The 26,226-nt window shown below is 33.4% G+C and overlaps 1 protein-coding gene across 1 annotated transcript in view; it reads left to right on the plus strand.

Annotated features, from left to right (window-relative positions):
* The window catches only part of PHF14 (PHD finger protein 14), a 155,596-nt gene that overhangs the window by 60,415 nt on the left and 68,955 nt on the right, over window positions 1-26,226 (plus strand). Inside the window, exons 9-14 of the mRNA XM_085310574.1 lie at window positions 1,776-2,046; window positions 2,626-2,732; window positions 3,136-3,231; window positions 4,814-4,917; window positions 5,692-5,823; window positions 13,271-13,439. Of these exons, the coding sequence (XP_085166700.1) occupies window positions 1,776-2,046; window positions 2,626-2,732; window positions 3,136-3,231; window positions 4,814-4,917; window positions 5,692-5,823; window positions 13,271-13,439 (879 nt within the window). The remainder of the gene's footprint in view (window positions 1-1,775; window positions 2,047-2,625; window positions 2,733-3,135; window positions 3,232-4,813; window positions 4,918-5,691; window positions 5,824-13,270; window positions 13,440-26,226) is intronic.

Here is a 26,226-nt window from a genome sequence, read left to right on the forward strand (position 1 = left end):
TCACTGTATTCTACACTAGGTTATAAAGGAGAAGAAACTGAGGTCTCCCTCGCCCTCCCTCGCCCTCCCTCGCCCTCCCTCGCTGTACTTGTATGTATATATGTACACACAAAAGTTCAATTCTACTGGAGTTTATAGACACAGTATGGAGCTAACATAAATAAGTACATAGTCTAAGTTATTTAGTTGATACTGTGAAAGTGGATTTTTGAGGCACAGTTTTGGAGGGGAAAAAATGGATATTCAGGACCTTGTAGCCAGCTGAGCCTATGGTCTGGCAAGTTTTCTGGCCCAAAAAAGAAAATATCTCTGAGGAGTCTTTTATACAAAGGTGTCTAAGGGCTACTATGGTTGTTGGAAAATATTCTATATTAAAATATCTCAGCAAAGAAWATATACATTTTTCCTTTATGTGTATACTTGAAAATTACTTAAACCCGAATTTTGGATTTCATTTGGGCTAGCCATGCTAATTTGTCTCTGCTATTTCTGGAATGCCACTCTGAGCACACAGTTGTGTGACATCTTAAATGACTTCAGGGCTTTGAGAACTGAGCATGTAATCAGTGAGGAAGCGTCTTGGCTTGGGAAGCTGTCAGCCATCCTTATTAATTCCAATGGAGAATAAAGCTTTAGCAAGGCAGCCGTAGGTGGATGTTTGCTGATGTAGGCTCAAGGAAAAAGTCCTTGAGGTTAAATCTGGCCTGCAAGCCACACTTGTCATGTTTCTTGGTCATTATGTTCAACACCTAGTAAGGTAATACTCTGTTAACTGTGTTTGTAATATTRCCTTTAGCAATGCTGTCTGTACTCAAAGATGTTCCCTAAACATAGCACGTATGTGCACACTTCTTTACCTTTCTCTCAGGAGTATCTGATACTATTCATTAGGGTAATGGGATAGTTTAGCTTTTCCTTTATACTGACAAGTAAACAACTTCTGATAAGTCTGCTGGAGTTTTGCCACTGAAGGTTTGGATGCCGATGTCATTTTCTGCCACAATTGCCAGTACATAGATTTTCTGCAAGACAGTATTTTTTTGAATGCCTGTGGCTACTTTGGTCTTCCGAAGTTGGTCTCTCAGATGGTCACAAATATACAGATGTCATCAGCAATATATATTGTGAACTTCTCTTGCCTTTTTCACTTCCGTTTCCATTGTATTTTTTGACATGTTATAATCAGCTAGTTATAAAGAGATCTGGCATTGAGAAAAGGAGTTGCTGCAAAGATAAGGAAAAAGATGGCAGAAATGCCRTTCACAAACTTTAAATCTATGTGAGCAATAAAAGTGTATATAAATACATTTTTGATAGCCAGAGTTCTTCCCAGTAGTGAATTTTCACAGTTCCATCAAATCATTACTATTAAAAAGGTTTATCTGAAAGCCAACAGTCATTATTATTAATTTCATCAATGGAGTAATCTTACCAAGAATTTTGTGAACATTTTTCCAATTTACTTCTAAAACCTAATGAAAGGATGATGCTATTTAAATATCAATTTTGAGGTAAAATCAAATATCTGTGTGATTGTCTCTTTCTTGAGTCATAGTGTTCCAGAATGAAAATAGTGATGATTAGGTTGTGCAGTTTTTAAAAAGAAATTAAAATGCAGAGGTGTTCCAAAAGGATATAACTCAAAAGTGTTTCTGCATTGTTTGTTGTCTTTTTTTTTTTTTTTTTTTTTTTTTTTTTTTTTTTTTTTTTTTTTTTTTTTTTTTTTTTTTTTTTTTTTTTTTTTTTTTTTTTTTTTTCTATGGACTTTGTTGTAGGCTCGCATCAATGCCAGACTACAGCAGTATCGTGCCAAGGCAGAACTGGCTCGTACCACCAGGCCTCAGGCCTGGGTCCCCAGGGAGAAGCTACCACGACCACTTACTAGCAGTGCTTCAGCCATACGTAAGCTTATGCGCAAAGCTGAATTAATGGGTATTAGTACAGACATTTTTCCAGTGGATACTTCAGATACCAGTACCAGTGTTGATGGAAGAAGAAAACATAAACAACCAGCTCTCACTGCTGATTTTGTGAATTATTACCTTGGTAAGGATCAAAATTTCTTACTTCTTTTTAATGAAAAAAATCACCATTTTGCTGTRTTTGTACTGTGGTAATTAATTGACTTTATTCTATCTTTTATTTGCATTTCTTTGTTATTAGTAGATAAATATGAGTTATGACTTTAGTTCAGATATGTCATTGCTCAGTATTGCAGTTTATACAGTAAGTTAGTAAACTTTTTTAAAGAAATTTGACAAAAGAAGGAAATCCTTAAAGTATAAACAGGAGGGAGTGTTTTTACTAAGAAATGAAATGAAATGAAATGACCTTTAGACATCACTTTTTCTGATGTTCTCTTCCCTTCCTGTGTGCAGTAGCATGTTTTTGTCTTTGGGTCTGTTTGGTTAAAGCTCATCATTTGAATAAATAGCTGGTTCTACGTYTTCATATGCAGCAAAAAATAAATGTTATAAATGACTTTTCATTCTCAGTCTGTATAGTTTGTGCACCTGTGTTGTTATGATTTTTATGCTTTATGTTTCACTGCTTCATTCTTTCAAGTATATAAAACTTGAAAATACAGCCAATGCTAGAAAATAACGAAATTTTTCTTTTAAACAGAGAGAAATATGCGCATGATTCAAATTCAGGAGAACATGGCTGAACAGAAGAATATCAAGGATAAATTAGAAAATGAGCAGGAAAAGCTTCATGTGGAATATAATAAGGTAAAGCAAAAAAGGATAAATAAAATAGATTATACTGTTTTAGTATTGCTTTCCTTAACTTTGATAGTATTTTCCTTTCCAAAAAGAAGACTTAGAAAGATATGTAAGGTTCCAATATGACAATAGAGAACTTGAAATCATTTTTGTACATACTTGTCATAATCTTGCTAACTTAAATAGTATGGTCAATGTGTGCAAAATAYTGCCATGTTTTCGTTTTGCTTTCGGTTTCAAGTTTTAGTTCTGTTTGCTAAATGATTGCATTGATCACAGCTATATTGACATGAGTTTCATTGCTTTTTAATCCCCCAATAAAGTGAAACATACCCTATAGAAAAAAGCTTGAGTAACTTCTATTAAACAGGCTTTAATATTTATTTATTTATTTATTTTAACTTTTCAGCTGTGTGAATCCCTGGAAGAATTACAAAATATGAAYGGAAAACTACGAAATGAAGGGCAAGGCATTTGGGCTCTGCTGGGTAGAATCATTGGACAGGTTGATATTTTTCCCTTTACAATTCTTATGCAGACCTGGTGTTCCACAAACAGGCCTTTCTGTTTCTCACTTTTATGCCCGAATAAATTGATTCGACTGGGCCCAGGCTGTACTCTGGGGATAATGATTTCTGACTGAAATACATCTAGGCTTCTGCAAACTACCTAGTAGGAATCTGTAGTTTAATTTTGTTGCTGTAATAACGATCTTGTTTGCAAAATTCTTTCATTTGCTGTAACTGATTGACCTGTCATTTGTGATGAAACTTAACATGAAGAATGAGTTAATCCTACTGCTTTTGTCTTCTTACTATCTTCAGTTGCTATAGACTTCAAATGGTATGATAACTTACTCCCTTTTATAAGGTACACGCTGCATTCTAAAGATATGTATGTGACAATTTTTAACTGGATGGAGAATAGTTTTGTTGAAATGAATATAAATATCTTGGAAAAGAGAAGATTTGGATTACTTTCTTTTGCCAGAAATTAACTCTGTTGCCACTGACGTACGTAGAGAAAAGAGAGARATGCAGGTTATTGAATATGTCACATACACACATATGCATACAGTGAAAGTGTGTGCTCATGTGTCTTTTATGTCCAAGATATTATATGGCAATGGATAACTGAGCTATGAGAAGGAGATTGAAATGATTTGCAGTCGTGATTTTAAAGAAGAAAATATTCATTATAAAAATGCAGACATTATTTAATTGGATCATAATTTTGTGATGCCCTTTGGTCCTGCTATGTTTATTCTGTTCAGAAAACAAAGGCTACTCCTTCTTTATGCATTAATAGTTCTTATAGAAGGCTATTTTTTCTGGTTCTATTTGTTAGCCTCTCATTTGTACTTAAAGATTCTTGTATGATTTATCTTTTGGATAGAGATTTTATTTTCAAAACCATCTTAAAATGAAGAAAAGGTATTCAGAAATGTATTTCCTAATGCAAACGTCACTAAATTAAAAGAAAAAAAAAGTAGAATTCATTTGCACAGCTTGCATGACATTTTTTTTTTCCAGTTGGCTGAACAGATGCGAGCCCATGGGGCTGCTGAGAAATGACTTTGATAGATGTTTGCTCTCTGAGAAGCTAGCACACTGCAGATTAGTAGAAACCCGAAGAGAATCTTGTCTGTTTTATGGAGAGTTTGGTCAAATAAGATAATTTTTCTAATTAACCTATGGAGCACCAATATAGTAGGGATATTGGGAAAAATAAACCGCCTTAATGTTCTTCTGGCGGTTTAGCGAATTTTCCTTTCCCTTTTTCAGCTGTCTAGACAAACACATCTTTGTCTGTCTGTCTCGCTTGAAGCTTGAATAGAAAGTTTAAAAACTACTATTTCAGTAGGTGATCTCATTTTATTAAATCAAAAACGATTATAATACCACTCTATACTGATCTGATTTTGTAACATAAACATCTGTTGTTCTTGCCTGTAAAATAGGTAGTTTAGCTATTTCCTACTGATAATTTGAGCRTTATCAAACTTGTTCCTCATACACTGAGATTGCAGTAGTAAGCTCTAAATGTCCTCAAGATTAATATGTGTTGCATTTGTTCAAATCCAATAGAAATTGAACATACCAGCAATTTTACGTGCTCCGAAGGAAAGAAAACCGAGTAAAAAGGAAGGAGGAACACARAAGACGTCTACACTTCCAGCTGTGCTTTATAGGCAAGTAATGAAGTCTTGACAGAATAGATAAAGTATGTAATGAAGTTTCAAAAACTAAGAGAAAATTGTTTGCTTCAGCTTTGATTAACAAAATGGTCAGAGTCCTCTCTACATTTTACTTCTGTAGGCAAKTTGAGACGTAGTTAATTCTTCACTTTGGCACACATCAATAAGGATTTTTTTCTTGTTAATGTGATAGCAGTGCTTTAAGAACAAATGCAACTCTGCAGCTGAAACAGAAGATTTTTTTTTGCTTCTTTGAAGTGAAAAATTTTAACTGGTCATGTTGTCTTTTGAATGTATTCATCTGTGTTGATGATTTTGCAACTAGGGCTGTTTCTGTTTTACACATCCAGCTACTGTGACTAAATGTTAGACATATAAGAATTTTTTACTTTTTGCTCAAGTCATGGACTGGTAATAGCAATTTAATTTTCTATTTAAGTATTTGGATGGCAATAGTAATCCCCCCCTCCCCCCATCTGTCACTGGTACATTTTGTCAAAGTATCAACTGGTTACTTACTGATTGAAAGCCTTTAAAAATTAGATTGAAAGTTGTTTGATGTTGAAGGTGTACTGTATTAGGTACCTTTTATATTGTACTGTATATAGATAGAAGTACCTTTAAAAGTAATTGTGCACTTAAGTGACACACTTAAGATTGCCACGTTATTATATTTTTATTGAAAGTGGGGAATGTGGTGGGATGTATGGTTTATTCTTTGTCATTTCAAATGTAATTAAAATGCTTTTCTGCTGCCTACATTAAAAGTTGTGGAATTTGCAAGAAGAACCATGATCAACACCTACTTTTATTGTGTGATACTTGTAAACTCCATTATCATCTTGGTTGCCTGGATCCACCTCTTACAAGGATGCCAAGGAAGACTAAGAACAGTTACTGGTAAGAATTCTGTTACTGTGTTGTCTTGTGCTAACTCTGTACTTAAAGTAGGACTTAAAATGAAGAGGTTTGTGAATTTTAAATGTTTTAGACATTGCTAATATTGCCTGAATTACTTTATTTCCAGATTAACGGCAGTAATGTTTGAAGGTAAAAAATTAAATTACATTATAAAGATTTCTCATTACTAGCCATCTTGTGTACGTACAGATTATAGGAATCTAGACTGCCTTTAGGAAATGAAAGACTTGTTTTTTTGTTTATCTTAGGGCCCAGACATACAGCTTTTCCTAAAGATCTAGATTAAAAAGCATTTTGGCCTGATAATATTTTAAGGAGTAAATCAGTTTACTGCAATACAAGCAATCCCTTGGGCTTACCTCTTATGATTCAAATCTACAATAGCAAAAACATATRCATAACTGTACTTAAAAGGATTTCCATAAAACAGTTACTAAGTTATCTTTTTGGATAATTGTAGCAGGCGTGTGCGAACTAAGATAGTTGATGTGTGAAAAGGGAAGTCATTTTATTCTTATTATTTTTTTAATCTTAAGATGACAGTCTAGATTTTGTCCAGTAAATTAGCTTATTAAATTAATAGAGATTTCTCTTAAAAACTGAAAAACTCAGAAAGGTTTTTGTCATAATTAGTATCCTAAACCTAATATTACAGTCTATGATTTTGGACTTATAATTATTTCCTGGGGATTCTGAGCTCTTTGGTTAAATGTAAAGTGGCAACATCATCATGTTATGTGGAAGTAATTTTTTCTACTTTTTAAATAAGTTGAAAAGGTTCACTAAAAGTCATCAATCCAAAGGATATAAGACTGTACTTCTCCATAGGTGTTAAGGCAGACTAGGTCAGATTAGGTAGTAAGTGGCTTTATTTCAAAGTTGTGACTTAATCTTTGCTATGGATTCATGCTTCAGTTTTACCTCTGATCACAAATTTAGCTTTYACTTCTAATTAGCTAAGGCATATTCTGGGGTATGAGGTTATAGCAGACAAATTGAGCTGTATTGATCACATTCTCTTCWTCATTGTCCATGCCTTTATATATTCTTTTCAGGATCAGTGGAGAGCATGTAGGAGAGACTCTTATATAAAAGTTTGAGTTCRGCAGTTTCTCTCCCCTCCCTGCCCCCTGCTGTTTTGACTATATTTTTAATCTTTTGATTAAGCCATGAAGAAAAATACTTTTTTTTCTTTTATATAGGGTTCAGATACTTTTCAGGTATTTGTATAGAATATTATGTGAAGTTACACAGAAAGATAAAGTGAGAAAATGGGTATAGTAGGAAATTCCTTGAAGTATTAGGCAGGGTGGAAGATTTTGTAATTTTAATACAATAATTTTAAAGTGCTGATTTTAATACTATTTTAAAAAAGTAAGCAGGAAACAGTTAAAAATAATTGTACTTGATTTTGCTTTCCATTCGATTTTACTCGTGGTTATTAACTTTAGTCTTTACAGAAGGTCTGATAGGACTTAGGTCATATACTTTATTGATACATATTTACTTAAATATTGTGTAGTTCAGTATGACTTTATTCTGTATGCTCAGTGTTTTATACTATATTTGAGAATGTGGAGTGATTCAGCCTAKGTAAATGATGCTACATTAAGTGAGCTAAAACTTCATTCTTTGGTGCATTTAATGCTCAGCATTTGATAGGAATTTGAATTGAAATATGTAAAAACAGATTTTGAAATTATTTTTAAAAATCTATTGGTAAAAGAATAGTTACTTTTTTACATTTCTGAAAGCTAATTGATTAAACAAAGCACAAATTACTTCGCTGGATATTTCTTAACATTAAAAGGAGATAGCAATTTTAAACTTAGCAAAATCTTAATAAGATTTTAGAGTGAGTAAATGTTACTTACTAACAGGTTCCTAGTAACTGGTTCCAGATGCTTAACACTAAGAGTTTTCCCTGTTCAACAGCCTGAAAGTTTATTGCAATGCAACATTTCTGCATCTTGAATGTTTTAAAAAATAAACTTACTATATTAAAGTAATTTAAAGCCCATCCTCATGTCAGATTGGCTTATTTTAAGTAAAAAAATGAAAGTATTAATTTTTATCTGTTTTGACATGGTGTTCTCAAAGTACACTTTCAGTTTTAATCACTGGTAAAGAATAAAGTGCTATGGCGTACTTTTATTTAAAAATTTTGAAGTGTCCAGTTTCTTAGAAATGCTGCTGAATAAACCCTCAAATATTTTTGATTCAAGTTTTCTCAATAAAAGCAGGTCCTGACAACCTATGTATTTGTGCCCTTGCCCATTCTGGACAGTCTGGGAACATGGCACAAGCATTGACAGACAATACAATAAATCAAAAACTGGTTGTTAAATATTGACATTTCACTGAGATAATGTTTGGTGGCTATCAACAGGGACTAGTTCTTTCTCCTGAAATCAGATCACTGAAAAATAGTGACAGCCTTTGCTAACATGTGAAATGTTGGGAGTTGAGATTAACCAGACAAGGACTAAGGATTATAATAGGCTTGTTYGGGTTTATTTTCTTTCTGAAGGACAGAATATTTTGGCAGTATTTCTGTTGTGTGGAGTGATGTTGTTAAAATATTAGCATAGGACAGAAAGTGAGCTTTGGAGCCTCTTGACTAGTATCACATGGGCGCTGTGTCAGGATTTGAACGTTCATGTATATTCCTGAGCATGCTCATTCASTATTGATCCAGCATATCTTGATTGTTTTTACTAGATAATGATACAAAATTACTAATATATATGTGTGTATATAATACAATCTTACATATAATCTATCAATTTTTATGTGTATTACCAAGTAAATTTTTCACTTGTCGTAACTGAAGGGTGTTTGGATAGTTGCAAATGACAAACTTTCAGTAGCTGTATTCTGAAAGATACTCTTTGAAGCTCTTTGTTAAGCTATTTATTGTTCATACATGCTGTCATCTTTCTCCAGAATAAGAGCAGTCTTCCTATTTTCCATTTCCATTACATTTTTCAAAACTTGTGTGATTTATTCAAATTTCCAAAGCATAGGTGTCATCTTAAAGCTAAGGTTCGTGTTTCTCGAAGCTTAAAGAGGTTTCATTCTTTGCTAAAATTTCAAGACATGATTTATCACAGAGTGTAGACATACTAGACAGACCAGACCTGTAAAAACAAACCACAGTCTAAAAATAACTAATAACTGAATGATTTTTTCCTGTATAAACAGCATGGGTTGAACAGTGTTTGGGGTATATGTGTGTGTGTGTGTGTGTTTTAATGAAATGTTGTAGTCCTGTTCATTCAGCACGAGACTTTAAGTTTACTTTTTCAGCAATAAACTTTTTGTATGCAAGGGATCCTGATTTTTTCTAAATTCTGTTCCTGCCTAATGTGATTATAAGAATGACTGATTTCTCTTCAAACTGAGTCTTTTGTGTTTTCATCTCACAAGTCACTCTGAGTATATGTAGCTTAACACAATTAAGCCAGTAGAATTTTTCTATAACGTAAAAGGCTTCAAATTTTTCCTAATTTGTGTAGTAGTGTTATCCTTTTTTTAAAAAATCTTCAGACGATTTTATCTCTGTTTTGCTATGTTATATAGCAAATAAATTGAGATGATTATTAAAACATTAAAAATAAAAATAGATTTGTGTTAAGATTATCAGTATGTTTGCTTTGAGCTCTGTCTGTGAGACCTTCAGGTTSATGACATTTCGTTTATTTAAAAAAAGGTGTTCAATTTCTAATCTTCATCTGTTCCCATTATAGTTTCATAAATTTCCATGTGCCAGGCTCAACTGCATTTAGATTTTTTGATATGTAAAGCTGCTGCATAAGAAAGCATGATAATGTCACTGTTTGCATTAATTTTGAGGGAGGGAAGCGATAGGGGCTTTGTCGCCTATATTCATTTCCGCTTCACTAAAAAAAACCCCGGTCTCCAAACCACGTTCCTCTCCTCTCCTCCCCCCTGTTTGTGTTTAACAGAGGTGTAGAAAATAAATTCTGCCATTTGAGGATGTTTGTTATAATTAGAGAAATATTTTTTTTAAAAAAAGTTGGTTGTTTGCACTTGTCTTCCAGAAGCAGAGGGTTTTTTCCCTTAATCGTTGTCAAATACATGGAAACAAGTAAGAAGCATTGTGATCAATATGAAAGCTCCCTAAATCGTAAATTAATGATCATGTAAGGAAAGAGTAGTGCAGTGCTTCTGTTAAGTAGATTGTTGTTGAAAATGCTTCTGCTGTTTGACARATTGCTTCTATCATGATTACTTAATCTCCACTAACGCAAAGGATTTTACCTTTCTTGTACTACAGAATCATTCTCTGAATGTGAAAATTATCCGATCTAAAACACATGAGGAACTACTGGAAAAAAAGTGCTACAATGCTATTGTACAAAACATTGGTAATACCTCTAAATTATTTTATTAAGTTACGGCTTCCCATTTTCCACCAAGGCTGAATCTGTTAACATTGTAGTGTAGATCAGGAGTGTGCTTTTGAAGTAAATCTCCTTCTGTTGCCACCTGCTGCTTTTTGGTTCCCATTATGAACCCTGGAGCATGTGAACTGTGTTGCTTTCAGGCAAGCCTGGAAGACAAGCTCTGGGAGCATACCTGGTCACCTTCAGCTGCTGATGTGTGCTCTGTCTATGAGGCCAGATTCAGCATGTCCAAAGAAAAAAAGAAAACCCTGGTGTGCAGAAGTTGAATCCCCAGCACCAACTACTTCTCCTATTAATTTGCATGTGCTATGTGGCAATGCTTGCCTACATAGACATAGTTGAAGACTGTCTGAACAGACCGAAAGATGACCTGTAGTGATAGCTTCTGTATTCACAGATTTTTCTTGGAAGAGATGAAACTAAATGAGCATGACTTCAACGTAACTAAGTAAGGATAGAGAGTCATATGAGTATATCAGAATTAAGCAGCAGAATGGGAAAAAAGGTTTGTTTTAAAATCAAGAACCATATTGAAATAAACTGTACTATGAGCTGAAAATTAGGAAATCTTTTCTAACTCAGAGTGTTGTTCTGTAATAACTTTTCAGGGGGCCCTATACGGGCAACCAGCCTGATTACTTTAAAGTTGAAGCTTGACTTAATGAAAGCATTGCTAAGGTGCGTGTTATGGTAGGGGCTATTCCAGTAAATCGAGAGGTTCCTCATATTTCGTGTTACTAATATGCCTTTTCCTCTCATCTTTAGTGTTTATAAAGTTTTGTTCTTTCAGTTTCTTTTTTTTTTCCCCACTGTCATACCAAGCCTAACAGCTTTCTTTTTGTGCATCTAGCTTATTTCTAATTTTGAATATATTGAAATAAGTGTCCTGAAGAGTTGTAGAAATGTTAGCAGACACTGAAAGTTTAATGAGTGGGGCTTGCAAAGAGGAGAAGAAATTAGTCACGTATTATACAGTTGTATGCTGGCCCAAACGGTTTGCAAAGTGTAAAAATATGTTAACTGACTTTATTATGTTTTGGCTGCTAATAAAGTCCTCATACTTCTTTGGGAGAAGGGAGAGAACTATGTTACCTTGCTGGCAGTCTACCTTGTAGTACTTCTATCTTTTCAGATCAGCAAATACTACTAGCACAGGCCTATGTCCTATTTCCAATCATCTCATCTCAAGTGCTTTAGCAATAATAAGTGATTTATCTTCATAATGTTAGAAAGTATCAACTAATGTCTCAGTTTCTACATATAGAAAAATTAAAGCAGAAAGATACTGACTTAGCCAAGGTCACACTGATAACAGTTAAGCAAGCCAGGATTACATCCTCTGTATTTTATTTGTCAGCTGGTGGTCTGTCTAGCAGACCATACAGACTGCTATTGTCTTTTGGTATGCCCAGAAAAGATCTGAGCCTATACTGCTTAGATTAAGAGCTTGTAAGAATTAGAAAACATGGAAAGTTTTTTTTTGTTGTTTTCTTCCTCTCTTGATTAAATAAATTTGCAGTAGGCAGTATAGCCTTACATTTTTTGTTTGTTTGTATTGGTATTTAAAGTACTTATGAAACCATAGGTCAAAGCCAGCCATTGTTAAAAATATTACTTAAAAACATTTTTGCCTCTCGTGACACTGTTAAGTTTATTTGTGGTTCTGTTCTGTGGATTTTAAGAGGGACTGTTCGCATTAAGTGGAATATATTACTGGTCAGTGATGTCTTCATTCTGAAAAGCTTATCTGCTTTTTATAATCAAATCAGTTAATAGTATGATAGCCCTTACTGAAATTCATCATAGCAGAACTGTTTCTGTTAAACACATACATATGAAGAAAACAAGTCACATGCAAAAAATATAGCTGGCAGCATAGTTGAATTTTCTGCTTTTATTTAGATACCAGATTACCCTTYCTTCTTGTCTCAGACATGTATTAACATGTAACTACAAGTAAATAGATGCATGTTTTTTCTGTGTCTCCTTACAAAGCAAATTTGCTACTTCATTTACATAGTTTTCAATGTGTATCTATGTTCATGCCAATTAATAGCGGAATATAATTTAGAATTTTTTCAGTTGATACTATAAAAAGACTTTTTAATACAAGTAAACAATGATTTGATTTCGTTTAAAAGAATTTATAGCCTACTGAATTGACAATGTAATAAAAAAAGGAATTCTAGAAACAGCTACTMTCACTAGTCTCAGTAGGTTCATTTTTCATATTTTTGGTTAACGTCTACATTTATGACCTTATATAAGGTTAACTTATGCTCTAGATGAGAACAAATCCAGGTGACTTCCCATAATGTTAATTCTTTCATAGAGCTTGTTAATGGCTACATTTGTTTGTTCACTTTTGAAGTTCTGACTGTGATATTTGTAGTTTTAARGAAATGCAATAAGATGTGATTTTTTTCCTACAACTCAGTGTTAAAGATTGTTAACAAACCATTTGTAGCCTCTGTGCATCTCCTGTTTCTTAACTATTTTTTTTATGTTTAAAACCTCCTTCCCTCCATAAATTTTAAAACTGATTTTCATAACTGACCTTCCTTGCAAATCTCTGCCACTAAAGAACCCTCAGGAGAATGAATTCTGTACTGTGTCATTGTGAAGATTCAAGTGCAGCAGCAGTTACGATAATGAAATGGATTTCAGATTAGAGGACACCATTAAAAGTGGGAATATGAGTAGGAATACAGATGGTGAAGTGAAGTGCATCTTTCTTGAAGTTTAAATCCTATTTTCAAAATCTTGGGTTTCAAAGTTTACATTCTGTCAGAAAGAAGCTAACAATAAACAGTCTTTCAGTTTGACTGGTTAGCTGCTTAAAATATTGTGTATTTGAGAAGTTTCTTCAGATGCCCATGAGATTTCCTGGCTTTTACTCATTTATTTTTAATGCAAACACTTACTTTCTGCTTCAAAATATTTCTTTTTCTGCTTTTGTGACTGCAATTTTCAATATAAAACCTTTCACTTTACAGGCAGTGCTCAGAGTGTGACCAGGCAGGTAGCAGTGACATGGAAGCTGATATTGCCATGGAAACCTTACCAGATGGGACCAAAAGATCAAGGAGGCAGATTAAGGAACCAGTGAAATTTGTTCCACAGGATGTGCCACCTGAACCGAAGAAAATTCCAATCAGGAACACGGTAAATAACAGCTGAGTTGTTACGCAGCTCATATTCATAATAGTTTTCTTTTAAGATCACTAATGTTTGGGGAATTCTGAATTGAAGGATTTCAATTTGTGATATGCTATTTTTATTATAAACTCCTCTTCCGGTTTTTAATGCTTAATTACTTCTGTGAAATGCTCAGCTTTGCTAACGTAAGTAATAACGTAATTGACAATTTAGGTACTGTTCATTTCCTTAAGTATAGGCACTGTATTGAGTGACTACACATTCTGTGACTATCACAAAACCCCTTGTTATATTAGTTTGTTGCTTAGTTTTCCTAGTCTTATTCATTGTTATGTTTTCTTGAACATATCACCAGCAAACTGGTGGATAGTTTCAGTGAGACTAGCTCATGTCTCTTATACTGATGGTATACATAGTATCTTTCTTTTCTTTGAAAGTAGAACCTTTTATTAATCATTGTATTCTGTGTATTGAGTTTTTTTTCCTGCTGCTTTAGTCCTTGGTTTTGCTCTCCTACTTGCTCGTAAAACAGGGTATTTTATGTGGATATTGTGACATTACACGTAAAATGTACATGAATGTATCTAAAAGAGCTTCTAGTTCCAGTTTAGGGAAAGAGTAATATTTGCATGTCCCCTTTGGTCATGCATAATAATTATAGAAAAACTGTGATTCATCTTCCAAGATGCATCTTAATATTAGAAAGTACTTAAACTCTCTCAGAGTCGGGTTAGATTTACTACATCTCTGATGCAACAGAACTTTATTTTCCTGAAATGACTTTGCAGCCATCTTATGCAGTAGTAGTAGATACTATCCTTAACTCTTCTAGCTGTACAGTGATTAGGCAAGTATTTTCCTTACCTAACCTTAAATGTTTGCTTTAACTAACTTAAATGTTTGCTTTTGTTTTTTTATTATTATTWTTTTTTTCCTGGTCCATGCCTAGAAAGAGCTTTTAAGAATGGCTCAAACCAGAATTATTGATTAATTTAGTGAAAACTTCTAGGAATATGAGTAATCCCAAATGGATATGAATAATGCTTATGAATAATTGAGAGCCTGTATATAAGAGGAAGATACTTTTTCATATTAAGGAAAGCTCCTCCTTAATGCATAAGYTTATATGATATTTCTGTCTGCTGAATCCTTTGCATCTCTTCATTTTTTTCTTCTTTCTGTCTCTCCTTCCTCCCCCAGATAATGGTGTTAGGGGGAATAAGGATTCATGATTATGGGAAAGAGAATTGAAATATTGCAGGAAAACTGTTCATAGTAGTAATGGACAGAAGAGTGATACAAAGACATGGTACAGAAATCCATAGGAAGCCAAGGTTTATTTGCTCTGCTTTTCTTGTAATAACTGTTGAGTTTCTTCTGTGATAAATACAGAGAAGTCTGATTGTCCTGAGGTATTCCCCCTTACCACGTGACACTATGATGTGCCACATGGCTCAGTGGCATCTCACGTGTTATTGGGCATATTTATTCACATAGTGAAACGTAACGTGGAGATTAAATTTACTCTGAATAAACTAATATGTTGGCACAGTACAGCATTGCACTGTGGAAGAACTACTGCTACTTGTCTCAGAAAGACATTTTTTTATTCCTTTACTTGCATTTTTAGTGTTTTTTCACTTCTCCCTAGTTCTCTACTTTTCTATAGAAGAATACACATCTGCAAGATTGTGCCAGTGATGTCCAGTGGCTATTTCAAGGAACTTCTGTTAAAGATCTTCTAGCTTTTCCATAGTTGAGAGAGAGAGTGTTCTCTTCCTCCCCAATGTCTTCCACTTGCCTATGGAAAAGAAGGTTCCTGCCCTTTTCTTTTCTACTGGATTTCTTTGTTTCAGCTAGGCTGAATTCCTTTCTTTCAACTCTTGTGATCTCAGAATGTGTGGGCTATATAACCAAATGAACCTAAAACCAAATGAACTCTGAAAACTTAGCCCTTCCCGACTGTGTGGGATTCTATCTCCCATCTTCTTGTTTTGAACCTATGGAAGCATAAAGTGGTGGTAGGAATATATATTTTAAACATTATTACTAAGCTGGCCTTTTCTTTGTGGWTTCAAGACTGCTGAGATGCATGCAGTTTGTCTCAATCCCTGGTACATTGATAATATTTAAGAAATGATTTTTATTTTTTCATACCTGTGACACTTTAAGTCAGTGATTAGTTAGTTTTAGTTCTGGTTTTGCTAATGTTCAGCTATGTCTCATAGCATATAGGTCTTTGAGTATAGACTTTTCCCTGGTGTGTTTTTTTTTTTTTTTTTTATTATTATTAATATATTGATTCAATTCTAAGCCTTAGCAATTCTCATTTTTATCCAAGAGAACAGAAGATATTAACAGTGAGAAACAATACTCTGTAACAAATAAATAATGCAATATAAATATAATCATACATTATTAATTTGTCCAATCATCTTATCTATCTGTAAAGATTTAGCTCATTTTCTTTTAATAAGAAAACACTCCGTAATTCATTAGCTCTGGACTACTGTATGTTTGAGGAARAATGCTTGAGGTTTAGACAAGTTTGCAGGTGAAGTTTAGTCATATCTAATTAGAGAGCATGTCTGTGGTACATTTTGACAGTGATGAACAGATTCTTGTTCTTTGTCTTCTCACTGTTCAAATGCTTTAAAATAATTTAAGAAAAAAGTGAACAATTTGAAAATATATTTACTTTGCAGTCCTCTCTCCTCAGTGTCTTTGTATCTCTGAGCACATTTGATTCAATCCTGTTGTTTTGGAATAAACTGGCAAGCCCTATCACCTAACGTATGCATACTGTCCTCAGTCTTGCTGCTATTATCAAAAAGTACAATTATAAGACTGTTGAACTGTGTATTTGTTGCTCTACAGGGCATTTTTGTTTGTTTTGTACAAATTTAACTTGAGTTAGTATAAATGAGGGAAGATTTTTTTGCCATCTACCTAAGACAGCAGAATACATCTTATGTCTGGATTTCCCTGTAGTTGTTTATTGTAGTTAACTTGTCTTTATTTTGTTGACAAAATTGTGGGTAAGCCATAATCCTTTATGTTGAAAAAGTTTATATGAGGTATTATTGATGAAAGAACAACAATTGGTATCGGTAAAAGGTTTTACATAGTTAGCTAAATATATCCATATAAAATAAGCCTGCTACCTATATGAAAATATTTTATGTTAAATTGCATTTTCAGAACTGCTGTTTTGTTATTGATTTGTCCTATGACTGATACATTTGGTAACTCTGCTTTCAGCGATGATAAAGGATTCACTGCTTTTGTGAAAAACTGCTTTTTTAACATATTCATAATATTTTTCCTATTTCTGCCCGATTGATATATACTATGAAGAATAACAGATCTTGTTAGAAATATTCAAAATTAAAGTATTGTTTTTAGTCAGATCTAATTATGTCTACTTAAACCCTGCAAATATTTTTTTTTCTTTTTTTCTTAATCCTTCTAAGTTCCTGAATTCAATGATATTTAGGTTTTGTTTTCCAGGGATAAGTTATTTTTTAAAGAAAATAGTATTTTCGTTACTCGCTTTAAATGTACCTTTCAATTTCCTTTGTTTTTGCATTGTGCAAGGAGATAAATAATTTTAACTTCTGTAACCTATACTTTTCCTCCTCTTTCATTTCTTCTATAAACTTGACAATTCTTTTTAGTTTTTCTCTCTTAAGTCTCTTAACTACTCAACTTTTCATCTGTCTGAAGATTTTTTTTTTATTCTTTAGCAGAAATTTAGAATGAGATTCTCTGTTTTATTTTGAATGGTGTGCTGTTTCTCCATATCTTCAGTCTGCTTGTGCAAAAAGCTCTGCTTGTGACTGGGCTCAGAAGAGCTGTAATATTCTTTCTCCAACTCTTTTGTGAGGGAAGGTGAGAGTGTGTAATAAAAACTCAGGTTTTCTCCTAGGGCCTACAGTGTTCAAATCATAATTCACACTAATCCTGCATCAGAACAGCAGTGGCCAGAGGACACTGGCAGTCAGAGTATACTAGTCTGTGCAACTTGTTTAAGTGACATCAGGGACCCAATTTCCCTCTAGAACTGGGACTGGRAGAGAAGTAAGACTCAAGCAGATTGTTCAGAGTCAAGACCCTATTTCTCMCTTGTACAGTTGTCTATGTTAGTTGTCTGTCGGGGAGTGTTTTGTATCCTAACGCTGTGAATGCACTATAGTATTTCAGTCTCTCAGTTTCCAAATACTGCCAAATACTTTGCAGATACTTATATCAAGAAAAGAAACTGTTTTTAAGAAAATGAGAGTATAGGGAGCAAGTCCTGTTACTTGGATTATATTGTTTGCAAGAGAGAATGCCTAGCGTATCGTGCATTAAAATGTAAATTAAGTTTACAAGGAGCCTCTTCTGATGTTAATCTTCCCAAGAAAGATCCTATAAGAATATGCCTCAATGCCCAAGTGTAAATTTAAAAATGTCAGAATTCTGCTCTGAGTCAGGGTCTATACAAATTGTAAATTAGTGCAAATAGGCTAGGGGTTAGGCCTCTGCGTCTTCTGTATAAGAACTGTGTTTGTGGACAGAATTTAATGCATTGTTTATGCTTACACAGTTCAAGTCATATTTAGTAATCTTTTAATGATATTCCCAACTTCAGTTAGATAACTGTTTAAATTAGGTGTATTTAAAATCTGTAATCACTCTATACAATTTCAATTTCATACTTCTATATAGTTCACAAATCATGTTATTTCTACTGCTAATTAAATTTAGAATAGCAATAGATAATTTATATAAAACAACAATTTCCTAAAATCATTTTTTATTTCTTAAAAACTTTTCATATTTGCTTTTGAATTCAATTCTGATTTTTGAAATTGGATATTTTTATTATGAAGAATATATAAAGAAAAGAATACTATGTGATAGTATGTTTCTTTGAAAAAATCCTTTACAAGATATGGCAAGTGCTTTACAGCAGTAAGTTAATGGATTAGTGTTGTTTATCTACTCAGCCACCTATGCTCTGTTTTTAGATCATTTATGGGACAATCCATTTGAACAAAGAACGGCTTTTAATATTGCTGACTTCGATGTCCTTAAAGAAAAGAAACTTACATAAGTGATGATTTAATTTAATCAATAAAATACTTAGGTCTATCATGATTTTGCAAWTTTTTTGCATGCTGCGCTCCACTGAAGAAGAAATCTCTTCAGGATGTTTTAATGAATTTATTTTAAAATTTCACAACAAATGCTTTACCTACTGCATGCAGTATGTATGCTGCTGTCTTCTGGAAGTGTAAAAGTGTTTCTSTAAGAAATGCCACATAGATGCCCACCTTCTAGAGCAAGACTGTGCAGCTGAGGCTAGCTCTGTGGTGTAAGAAGTGATAAAGAGTGCTTTTTCCTTAATTCTAGTGCATCCACACAAGTTAAGTAAATTTTATGTTATTACGTTCTCCAACAAATKTTTTCAGTTTGTGGGGCTGTTAATAAGCAAATGAGGGTCGTACAGGTTTTACACAGAGCCTTTTTCTTTTATTTATTTTTTTTTCAACTGAAAAGAAAATATCTACCCAGTACTATAATGAAGAAAGCTTTTTGTCAAGGCATTTTGCACATTGAATAATTCGAGTGATTTAAATAAAAACATCTGATCTCAAAGCTGTATTTTGTTATCTAAAAATATAAAAAAATTGTTTTGACATAATTGCATTGTATAAAATCCCAATGAACAGACAATGCCGTTTCTATTTAGCTGAAAAAGTCTGTTTTGGTGAAAAAATTATTTTATTATCCAACAGTATGCAGTTCATTCTTTGGAACATGGAACAAAACAAGTCTGTGCCTGGGGAGCTATGTTCTAAGTAGATTAGTTTAAAAAAGATGTAGACAAAGCACCTGAAAGCTGTATTAGACACAGGGAATTTTTGTGTATATTGCTTTTGCTTTATAAATAAATATCATTACTTAGAATAAATTAATATTTCTTTTGTTTGAAGTAAGAAAAGATAGCAGAAATGAGTGACTTTTTTCTAAGTATATTAATAGATAAACAAGGTTGTTATTTAATTGAAGCATTTCTACCCAAGCTCTTTCCGTAAATCCATTGTGCAACTTAATTATACGATGTCGTAGATACAAGTTCTGAATAAAGGATGGCTAAAGAAGGAAAATAGAAAATCGCTTCCATTTTGAGTGTAAACATCAGTGCTTCATAAAGACAGCAAATAATTTTAAAACATTCTAATTTATACTTATCAGTCATCATGTTAATTAACATTGTCACTGATTGGTCAGCTCATTTAAATCTGACTTTTAAATGAGTAACTAAAGACCTTTTAAATTAACTATCTAATAGTGTTCTATGGCGTATTAATACAAAGGCACTAAATCTAGTTATATCAACCTGTCAAATACATAGGTAAATAACGGTTACTTGGATAGCTTTGGACTCTGTTTTAGGTTCAGGTCAAATGTGGAGAGAAAGAAAGTAAGATAAAGAGAGGCAGATCTTCCACAGTGCAAATGTAATATATCAAAGTTATTTGTTCGTATGTTTTAGAAAACAGGAAAAAATATAAATGGAAGATCACTTCATTTGGTATGATGTCAGCAGGAAGAGATGTAAAATTGAGGATACCAGGTAGTATTCCAGTGATACAAATGTTGATAACAGTGACATTTCTCTGTAAGTGAAAGTAACTAGCATATCTATCACTTGTACAAGTAAGTGATTTTAAGTTTAGGTTCCAGAAAATAGCTCTCTCTTTTACCAGCATGTGAAAACTATCTTCCTTTTTTGGATCTCCTCCTCCTCCTCTGTTTTTCAGTTCTCCAAACCTGTATGCTTTGGAAAAATTCCATGTTAAAAAGTATTAACAGACTTTGAGAACTAGCAAGATTTTTTCATCTCTTTTAATTTTTTGAAACGTTGATTTGTAGTTAATTACCAAATTCTCAGTGATAGTGTAGCWATGATAGCATAGCGACAGAAGTGTTGCAAAATGAATCTTGCTTTTCAACAAAATAAAAGTCCTTAAGAGAATGAAAACTTTAAAAAATTAAAATTGGTGAGGACCAGTGGTGAGGACGGTAGTATTCTGTAATTAAGCTTTATGTTAATTTGTTTCTCTTTTTAATCATATTTTGATTTACTGGTGTTTGCTTTTAGTCTGGAAGTTTTTTTTCTTATTACTGCCTGCTTTCTGGACAGTTAAATAATTATTCTGGAGATTTTGAATAGTACTGAAATGTACTATTTAAGGTATTCACTTTGATCTGTATTGAGCAAGTGTGCCATCTGGTGTCTGCATAGCTGTTTTAACCTTTATTTAAAAGTATCTTCTGCCTGTGTGATGCCATCAGTAAAATATTTTTTTCTACTTATAAAGAAAAGAAAGTCAAAGGGATTTTTCTGTAACTGTCTTGATTGTAACTTTGACAATAGATGTTTGTACAACTGTAATTTTAGAAAAGTTGGGTGAWACGATGGTGTAGAATTTGCCATATTAGGAAAAGTTACAAGATTTGCATTTAACAGAATAGATGCCGCATCTATAATACCTGCATGGCTTCAGCCATTTTTTTTTTTCCTCAGGCTTCTGGAGGTCTGTAGTTTGCTTTATGCGTACGCTGAGTGATTAACATAATGATTCCATAAAGTTACTTTTTCTTCATTATAAAAACTTACTCATAGAATTCACAGAACTCAGGACTGTTTTCTAATTGATTCTTTGTTGTTTGTCTTTTATAGTGCCATTTATTTTACAAAATCCTATTATTCACTGAAACATCGTCATTATTAGTAATATATTAGAATATATGCTGACAGACCTGTAGATACTTTTATCATAAATTTATGTTATGGAGTCTTTGGTGACTTGTATATATGATTTCTACTTAATATTTTTGCTATTTATGAAGGTAAGAGGGAAGCATTTTTTTAAAAAAAAATCAAACACTCGTGAAGTTAAAATAACCCAGTATTTTCATGATTTGTTATTGAGCTATTTAACATATAGTTTGTAATATTTTGTGAAAATGTTCTGTTCTGCTTATGTTTCATAAGAAAGTCATCTTCTGTTTTATAAAAATTAGATGATTCCTTGCCATTGCCTGTTTATTTGGAAATATTTCATGACATTCTATCTTTACTGATTTTCTTTTTCCCTTTTTTCTTTTATCAGCATATGCTTAAGTATACTGTAGATTCTCATCAAGTATACATTAAAGGCTGTATGGAGGAGGAGAGTTACAATTAGGAAATTTGCTTATTTTTAAAATTCTGCGATTTTTTCCTGTATAATATATATCAGTAAGCTGTAAAGTTCATTCCCAACTGTGGAAGGATATAATTCTTATCAATGCATCAAGTATATGATAACATAAAAATGAAAACACATAGAACTGAAGCATTTAGATAAGCAACAGAAATAAAACATGATTATGTCTTATGCTGGTCCTCTTCACTGTGCATTTCACCCAGTTATCTATCTGTCTACAAGAGTCACCATGACTGCAGGTCAGAGGGAAACCAAAATCAAATACATGGTATTTCTGAGAAGAAATGTTGGGAGTTGAAGATCTATAGAACTGCAAAAATCAAAATATCCTAAATGTTTCACATTTGATCATCTAGTAATCACAACACGGTAACATATGTAGGCTTTTTATACAATCAAGAAATTGTTATTGGAGCAGTAGTTTTAAAAGGCATGTGTCTATTTAGTAATTTAATCAATTTTTTAAATGAAATTGACCAGTTTTGAATTAATTATATTAAAGCTTGAAGTGGAAACCCACAGCTTCCTAGGAAGAGCGGTGGTGTAGCGAATAAATTTTCTGTGCTCACCATTATGTAGGAAAATAATACTTGCTGATTGTGCTGGCACCATAATTTGGTATCATAAATGTTGTGCCCGTAAGAGCCTTATCTATGTGACAGCATCATTTCTGTGCCATCCAAGATACACAGAAGCACCAGCATAATGAGCATCACCATGCCTGTCTAGTTGCAGGAGCACAAAAGACTAATGCAATGGAACTGGTGTAACTTTATAAGAATATGTGCTGGGCTCTTCTTTAGCTGCTTGTGTGTGTATATATGTGAATGAGGGAGAGGAATTCTAATCATGTAACATATTAGGCAAAGGAGAAACTAAGAGCAGTGCTTTCTGCCATGATGTTTGAAATAAATGGCAGGAAGAGTTTGATTTTTCTCAAGTGATTGGGCATCTGTAAGTGCCATTAAATATCTCTGTGTTCTCACACCCTCTTGGGTTTAAATATACTTTCTCAAGTAACTTTTTTTTGTATTGCTATGCAGAGATCACCACTGAATTACTAAAAACAAAGTGACTGAGTAGATAAGATCCTGAACCGTACTGTTTTGCTTTAAGTGGATATAGATTATTGCTGCTGACCAGAGATGCTTTGAATATTTCATATTTTTTTTCACTTCTTTTTGATAGTGATAACTCTTGTTTAGCTTGTTACGTGGAGGAAATTATGAAATAGGTGACAGTATAAAATACTATATTCCAGAAGAACTTCAGTAAAGCACAAGAGGAGCACATACTTGCAACTGTTGGGAATCACCCAACAGRTGGATGAGTTCTCCATCCTGTTCGTTTTCCATTTTCTTAGGGGGGAGGAGCTGAAGAAGCAAAACCGCTCCAAAAGAGCATTCTGCTTACTGTTGTTGTCTTTGGATGATAAAGCTTAAAGCATGTGTTTGTACAGACAAACAAGAGGACARCGATGTGGTTTGCTTACAGCTGTCGTAGTTCTGGGTCACGTGTGCATCAATTCTGCTTTCACACTTGTAAGCTATACTGTAGGAACTTACTGTATTTGTGAGTGATGGTGAAGAGTCTGTTTCTTACTATTGTCCAGTTGTTACTGAGGTCTAATTTGAATATAGAATTTAAGTGTTCATTTCCAGCTTTTCCAAGTCCAAAATACAGATCACCAGTTTTGCCTCAATTTTTTTTCTTCTTTTGATTGAAAAACTGATCCTATTGTTGATTGTGTTTACACTCAGTTTTGTCATTCCATTTTGGACAGTTTTCTTAACTCTCTAGNGGGTTTTTTTTTTTTTTTTGAGTATGATGGTTCCTTCCAGGTGTTGGAATTGCATTAACCCTACAGTTCATCACCTTTACTGTTTTTCTGTCCATTTTGATATGTTTTTAAAATGTCAGCCTAGTTCCGAATTACACATTCGGTCCACATCTCTTTGGATCATGCCTTTCTTCATCAGTCACTATTTATTTCTTATTTTGGGATTCTGTTTCCTAGCCATTTATATCCTGATTTTGTTAATTCCCTAAGGTGATGTGCAAGTTACCAAACCAGAGCAGTCAAATGCTGAACACCGCAGATGGATGCCTTTGGGACACAAACCCATGACGGCTAAAAGAAACCCATCTCTTTATCCCTCTTTCTCTTGCTTAAGGCAAGTGGATGCCTTAATTCTCCTAATTTCTTCCTTTGTTTTTAGAGGCCTTCCCTAACATTCTTTCTTAGCTTTGTTTATACTGATTATTTTAATGTCAACTAAGATTATTATAAATTAAAGAGACTAGAGAGGGACAAAAAAAAGGCTGTTTTTTCTACTTCAGGTTTGATAGCAGTTTGCACATAGTGTCCTTCACTGGTTTCTCTGTAGGTAGCCTTTAACGTTTTGTGTGAATTTTTAAGATAGTAGAAAGGCAAGAGAAAGATTTTTATTTTTTCTTTCARATTATAAACCCCCAAAACAGAAATTAATGTAATAACTCAGAAGTATGATGTACACATTGTTGCTGTGGGATGGCTCCCCACCTTCCTGACATGACAAGCTTTGAAGTAAAGAACCAAAAGGGACATTGTTAATCATTTAGGTTTCAATTTTCCAGCTTATTACTCTTTTCTGATAGAGGGCATTTAAGATTGCTRAGAAGGCTAAACCTAATAAAAGATTCTTGGAAAGATGGCTTGCTTTTAGCASTATGATTTTACTGAACTAGACAGTTCTATGTCTTGTACCTGCAGAACATCATCTTGTGGTATTTTAGAAATTAAGCTTAGAAGTCCATTTGCCCAAGTAGAGAGTTTTTTTCTTTCTCAGAATGTTTTGCCAATAATCACTAATAGGAAATGTTACATAAGTTTTTAACTTTTTACAACTTACAGATTTTTAATCTTTTTTTTTGTGTGTGGTTAAAATTAAAAATATTTTTGTTTTATGCTTGCATCTTAATTCATTGATTTTTTTTTTGGTCAATCCAGGTTGCTTTGGAAGGTATTGCTAATGAAATAAGACAAATGATTGTTTTTCTTAATTTCTGTTCAATGTAAGGTATGTTCTTGTGACACAGCAGCTAGATCTTTTGACTGTTTCTGTATTTGAAAAGAGAGTAGATTATAACCTGGTTTTCTAAGGAAATTAAGTTATGCAGTTGCCTGTCTTTGTGGCGGTTTCACCTCCAGTAGCCTGTTGAGCAGTTATGGCAACATTTGATAGAGATCTATGCAGAGAAATAATTAAGTTCTCTTTGTGTTTTTTTTTTTTTTTTTTTTTTTTTGTTTGTTTGTTTGTTTTGAGAGCACCTGGATGGGAAAAGGTTAGTGCACAGTAAGGACAAGTTTTGTACAAGCTCAGTCTTCAGTATTTGGGCTCTTGTGCATTCAGAACATGTACCTTGGAACCTGTCGTAGTGTGTCCTGAACCTTGTCAGGGAACGGGGGGAGACGTTTAGGGTATTTTCAGGGACACACTTTGAATGTGGGAGGAAAGGACTAGTGAAGAAATCGATAGGGAAAGGGAAGATACAGGAACAGTATGGCACAGTGTTAGAAATCTGATTTGGTAAGTTCACTTGGCTGTTTTCTAACTTCTATTTTTTTTTAAGGATCAAAACAAAAAACAGTAGCTTTCTTGTGGCATTTACCAATGACACACTCATTGGCATGTCATACTACCTTGAAATAAGATTGTTTCATTAGGTAGCTGAGGTTATACAGGATCAGTACTTATTTGGTCCCTAACTGCAGGTATTTGACTTAGATTCCAACAGAATTTTTAAGCTTCTTGTGTAGTAAATAGAATTCAGGGAACTGCCTGGCACTGATACTGTGATTCCACTGATACTATGGGACCTAAAAATTATTGGCCAGAATATTTATATTTATAGCACAAATGTGTCTGCATAAATAACATACTTAGCTGAGTCCACRTTGAATTAATTGAACAAAATTGTGCAAGTATGAGATTGAGACAATCGAAGTCTTGCCAATCAGATGTCGTTAAGTGTCAGCATTTGAACTAATTTTTTTACAGAAGCCAGGGCTAAATTTCTACATACAGAAATGTATGTAACTGTGTATTATGAATCTCCTTCCATTGTTCAGTACTTTTGATTCCTGTCCTAAACTATTAGGCAATTGGCATGTAAGAGTTTCTGCAGTCTAATCCAGGTCTAGCTGTATTTAATTCTGGACTGAATTGTCCGTTCTGAATGGTAGATATTTTAGAGCATGTCTACCTTTTGCAGTGAAACAAAAAACAGCTGAAATAGCATGARCAGAATAATGGTGGGATTTTTTTTGCTTGAGTGTTAATAGCGTAATATTTTGTTTTCCCGAACTAGTATCTCGGGGCTTTAGAATTGTAAGGATACATTCCATAAAACTTTCCTGCTCTGTTTTGTGACATATATAAAACCTAAATAGAAGATTTCCCTAGAGTATTGAATTGAAAGTGTTTTGATTACAAAAAAAAAACCCCACTGCATTTACATGCATATTGTACTGGATTAATGTGTTTGTT

Source organism: Rhea americana, unplaced genomic scaffold (assembly GCF_003343005.1).
Source record: "Rhea americana isolate MKP2758 unplaced genomic scaffold, rheAme1 scaffold_32, whole genome shotgun sequence".
NCBI lineage: Eukaryota > Metazoa > Chordata > Aves > Rheiformes > Rheidae > Rhea > Rhea americana.